General features: G+C 32.8%; 1 protein-coding gene across 1 annotated transcript; it reads right to left on the bottom strand.

Moving 5' to 3' along the window:
- Positions 1–251: 251 nt before the first annotated feature.
- On the bottom strand, positions 252–1,168 carry LOC131038189 (uncharacterized). The gene has a single exon (XM_057970535.2). It carries the CDS (start codon positions 1,074–1,076, stop codon positions 483–485), a length of 594 nt encoding a protein of 197 aa, XP_057826518.2. The 5' UTR covers positions 1,077–1,168; the 3' UTR covers positions 252–482.
- Positions 1,169–5,809: the final 4,641 nt, after the last annotated feature.

Below are 5,809 nucleotides of genomic sequence, written 5' to 3'. Positions count from 1 at the left end.
ATAAAACTTTGATTGAGCGCAATGGTAAATAAATTTTGAATACATTGTAAAAGTGCAATGCTTCCAATTGCTAGCCTTTACATTTTTGCTCTACCCTTAGCCGAATTTTATAACTCCCTTTCCATTATGATTGACTGTAGAAAACTTATTTAAGTAAAAATATATTATGAGTAGGATATTTGGAGTATTACATAGTGCTTTAATTTATTGTTTGATGATAGAGTAATTGTTATTATATTATTACAGTTACATGATAAAAAGTTCTATTGGTAGTTTTTAATCATTGATGATAGGTTGTATAATGTAATTCTAAGACTTTTAACACTTGCAGACTAAAAGTCGCAGCAAAATATTCTTCACAAGAGCTGCCCTATTAATCTCAGTAATAAACCAAGAAACTTCGATAACCATACAGCTATTAAAGGTTTCGCCCACATCATAGTTAACAACGGAAGCAATTGAAATATTAGGCGAAAAAAATATTATTCAAGATTAGTGTGCCTGGAGCTCATGGTCTCTGCGGTCTGCTTCAAAGCAGGGGCTAGGGCAAGAATCGCCATCTCAAAGAAAAGAAAGAGACCGCCCTCGTACAGGCTCCCCATCGGCAACACAGAAGCGCAAGTTTTTCCGGCGTCATGAGCCATCGTTTGAGCAGGAACAACCGCCACGACATCGGCAAGGCGAGCGGCCGAGCCGCCGGGCTGCGCAGTGAGCAAAAGAACCCTCGCGCCGTCCTGCTTGGCCCGCGCAATTATTGCATTTACACTTCCAAACCCGCCCGGACCCGCGCTTGCAATCAGCAAGTCGCCAGGGCCGACGTGCGGCGCGGTCATATCCCCCACGCAGGCGGTGTTGAGGCCTAAGTGAAAGAGTCTCATGGCAAACCCTTTCATCATCAGCCCTTCCCTCCCTACGCCATGGACCACCACGTGACCTCTGCCTTTAGCCGTTTTCATGATTTCTTTCACAATTGTCTGCCTTGGATCGAGCCCACTCGCCTCTGCTGTCACAAACACATTCTCCAGCTCTCTGCAAATTCTGGCCGCCGTTACAGACAGGGGCTGTTGCTCCTCCATCTGATCCTCCTGTGCTCCGCTACAAGGGAAATAATTTACTCTTCTGCTATAAATAGTAGGAGAGGAAAGATTTTTTTGAAGAGTATTTTGCATCTATTTTTAAGGAGCTGAATTATCTGGAATCTCTTTTTACAAAATAGTAGCCCTTACTTTCAGATAGGGGAAGAACTTTTTAATATTCTATAAGGGGTCTATAAGGGGTGCTAGTTATCTTATGTTCTAATAATCGTTTATTCTTTTGCATGTTTAATTTTTTAATTATTAATTCTAAATAAATCAAAAAATAAATAACTAAAAGTTCATTAATAAATTTTACATGCATGAATAGCTGTTTATTTTTTAGCATTTTTAGATCATAATTGACTTATTTGTGCATCTTTATCACTATCCATAGCGCACAAGATGCACAAAGTTGGCTATAACGAAAAAAATTGTCAAAATCTAATGTACTATTTAGAATCTATGGGTGCGCGAAGTTAGCTATAACGAAAAAAATTGACAGAATCTAATGTACTATTTAGAATCTATGGGTGTGCGAAGACTATTGGTACACTTCCCCTAGTGAAATTGGATGGGGTTGGAAATTACTCCACTAGGTTTGAGATCTATTTTCATGGAGGAAGAGGTCCCACGAAACAAAAAAAATATGCTATTGAAAATAGCAACCCCAACTTTTTAAGATTATGATGATGGTGACATTGGGGTGGGGCTAGAATTAGCTAATATTTTAGATTCCCATAAAAAAGAAATAAAAGAAAAATATTCTTTTTATTAAAGTTATTTTTTTTCAGCATTCTTTAAAAACCGCATAATTTTAAGTGGGATCTTACTCTAATTATAATCTTATGATCTTGAAATTCCTTTAAAAGATGTTGGGAAAAATAATGTTATTTTAAAGTTATTATGTTATTTATAATGATTGGATGGATGAATGAGAATATAAATAATTTTATTACTATTTTATTATTTAATTTGTTGGCATTTGTCAAGATGTAAGTTAAATCTCATTTTAAAATAAGGTATTTTAACAATTCATGATTGATTATAGAAATATAAAGGTAATAAGGAGTTATATTTGAAATATTTGATTTTGTTCTTTAGAATTAGTTTTGGAATTATAGTGGTCAAATATTGAAACGACTTCTTGTATCAAACTATTTAATTAGTGTTCAAATCTAAATTTCATGATTGAATGTCCTTTTTACTCTTTTGCATTGTTAGCACAATAGAATGTTCTCTTGTAGTCATGGAGGCATTGTCTACTCCTATCTTGCATTTGGTAATATTATGCTAACAGTTGTCTAAATTAATGAATGCAATTATGGTGTCAACAATAATGTATGCAAGTGTTTATAAATACATGATTGCAACTTTGTGACTAAGGTCTCTTTTTCTTTGATCCTTAAGGTAATTACGCCAATTTTTAGTAAACATAATAGTCTTCATTTCTTTTGTCTAAAATAGAATACCTTTCTAAAAAAACATCAATGTTTCTTTGCAACTTTTAACTTTTTGTCTCATGGTTTTAATAGTGTATTGAAGATAGACATGCCTCTCAAAATATAAAGAACACAATATAGAACATTGACAAAACCAAGAAAATATTGACAATCTTCAGTGAAATCTTTATAAGCACTCTCATGTTTCCATCTCAAACCAAGAATAATATATAAAATTATATAATCATAAAACATGGCTATTTATATAATCAATATCTAAATCATAAAATAAATTTAGATTATGGAATAACAATATAGAAGCCATGTAGATGTTCACTTTCAATTTCATCTGCATAAAGAGGACAAGATAACTCATTGATAGAGTTGGGAAGTTGAAACAACCTAATTGCAACTTCAAATAATTGTCATGATTAAATATATAACATCCAAAATCTTGTATCTAACAGTAAAATATTCCTTAAGAGGATAACTCACCATTGTAATCGTGTCAAAGGAAAATTAAAATTCATTTGAAACTTAAATTCTAAATGCAAGGATTATAAATCATATACCCATAGCATAGCTCATCGTAAATCCTCTCATTTGTCAATCGATAAAAGGAAGATACTTTAGAGTTATATTACTCACATCAACTAATAATAACCAAACTACTAGTCATTCAAATAGTGTTTCATAATTAAAATTTTAAGATACACAATTCATACTAAAATTCTAATTTCAAGATCTACAAAATTGAGTATCCTTAAAAGTCAATTAGGTTAGCAAATCAAAATAAATAATATAATCCCTAAGACATGTAATTAACGACATCACATCTTGAACTTGAAAAAGGGGGGAAAAAAATCAATAATATGCTCAAATAAGCAAGAAAAAATAGCTTAGAACTATTCAAATTCAGATAATCATGTCCTTGCTACTAATAAATATACACCTACACATATATACAAGAAATATGTGTACTCCCTTTTGTACTACTATAATATTCATAGAAAGCACTTTTATGTTTTATTATGGTTATTTCTATACTACTAATAAAATTGCTGCTTTGACTAGGCATTTTGTAGACTTTGTTAGAATTCATAATAACTTAACAAAAAATTTCTTGGATGCATTTGTCAAGATCTTGTAAATAGCTAAGATCCCATTCTATCATATAATTAATCTAACTAGATGTAAATTATGTTAAAAAAACTTTCATAGCTTGTTCTTCTGGCATCTCCTTTGTAGCGACGAAGTAGAGCCTAAAAAAGTGACACCCTTGCTCAGAGAATGCAAACATACAAAAGAACAAGCACCATTAACAATCACAGTGCCACACTCTTTTCCATTATCCAAGCCTCTATTGGCCCAAAAGCCCTTATATCCTTGCGCAAGATAAATATATTTTACAATCTCAATCTCTCTAGCATCCTTCTCCATGTTATGTACCCTTTTCCTTCAAAATTAATTTTCACCATTTCATTCATTGTTCAATTTGGCTCCTCATACCACAAAGGTTTAAGTTGGAGAGGCTCTAAATTTTACAAAAAATATTACATAGATTTGTAGGATTTTTGGTCCCCTATTCTAGTTTTAGGGTTTAGCCATTGTGATGCCCTTGGAGGCTATTTCATTTGATTCTTTAGTTTTAGGTAGTTCCAAGGAAAAAAATTGGAGTCCTACCATGGAGAATTTATCTCTAAAGAATAAGAAATGTATATAAATATTTACATGTTAGATCAAAATTTCTTGCCTAGCTAGAGATCATTAGAATCATCTTCATCATGATTTTTAATGATTGAGTTCCTCCTTGTATGAAAAGGAATATAAAAATGAGACAAAAAAGGTATAGCCAAGAATTTTTGGGATATTAAATCCTTTCATATTTTTGGATTTCATAGACAAAAGCACATCATTGGACATGGTGACTTTGGCACCATGTACAAGATTGAGCTGAGTAATAGATAATGAGTTACAACTTATGCAATGTCTTTCATGACCTCTGGGAGTACCCCAAGACTAAAGTGGATACCTAGGGAATGATCTGCCACAAGAACGTTACTAAACTATATTATTGCTTCATTGATAGTGACTCAAATTTACTCATCTTATCCCTATGAAAAGTGTCTTAGTGCATCTAGTTATCATTTATGTAGTTCCTAGATGTAGTAGTCCTATTTCGAATAGCTTAAGTTTACTTAGGGCACTTTCTCTCAGACTTGTCCCAAGTGTCATACGTGTGCCACATCTCTTGGAAGGTCAGTTAGTGTTTCTATTCCACCTTGCTACTTCTACCTTGTCCTTCATATACAAGGAGATATCATTTTACATTTACACATTTTATGATAGTTTCTTGATTAATTTTTTGTGATTAATTCTTTCATGGAAATTCTTGAGTTTTGCATTCATAGTTTGCTACTCCAACATGGTATTAGAGTGTTGAATTACAAGTTTCTTCTCATTTTTTGATGAATCTAGCATTAAGCCCTATCAAAAATGTGCCATGGAGCCAAATGAAAATTATTGTTGACTTTGGAAAGCTCAAGAAATGAAGAATACCCTTTCTTTCCGTAAAAAATGGTAACTTTGAAATTTTACATTTTTTGTAATTGTATCTTGTAGTACAATAAGATACCATATAAATAGTATTGTATACATATGCATAGTACATTTTTTTTTAAAAAGGATTTTTTTTATAGAGGGGTAAAAAGCCCTCTGCTAGTCTCTAATTTTTAGGTCAAATTGCAAGTTTTCTTTCTAGGTTTGCATGGTTTTATGCCCACATCAACCCTAGTATTTGCCCATCAACTTAATTTTTGAGTTTGTGGGTCTCATGGCAATTTTGGTGCCTTCACGTAGGGTTAGATAGAGTCTAATTTGCCCAAAATTTGAGTTAATTTATTAGTTTGTGATTAGTGAGGGCGGGTGTTGCATTGACACTACTCTAATGGTCACACCTCCACTACCCACACCCTCAAAACCCCCCAAATTCCACAACTCATGATCCCACATTTTTTTAATCATTTTTTGTTGCCACAACTAGATCAAGTTTGTATGATATTTGATGTTTTGTAGAACAATGTCTCGATGTAATTTTTATGCCTCACTCTCTGCTCTCAAGCTATTGACTAGTGACGTGCTTGACCAACACTAAAAGGGTTTCATTCTAAGTTTTCAAAATGACTTTTTGGTTGATTAAGTGATTATTGGAGAAATAGTAAAAGTGAATATTCAACATTATGTTTTGGTGGCTATATTGTCTAACAAGATGTTTATTTGTTTGAAGGATGACAA

Source organism: Cryptomeria japonica, chromosome 11, assembly GCF_030272615.1.
Source record: "Cryptomeria japonica chromosome 11, Sugi_1.0, whole genome shotgun sequence".
Taxonomy (NCBI): Eukaryota; Viridiplantae; Streptophyta; class Pinopsida; order Cupressales; family Cupressaceae; genus Cryptomeria; species Cryptomeria japonica.
The sequence above is the reverse complement of the archived record's forward strand: the minus strand, read 5'-3'. Positions and strand labels throughout refer to the sequence as shown.

What these genes read in the sequence shown, in the direction of transcription:
- LOC131038189 (XM_057970535.2), bottom strand. Translation starts at nt 1,076, where the DNA reads ATGGAGGAGCAACAGCCCCTGTCTGTAACGGCGGCCAGAATTTGCAGA.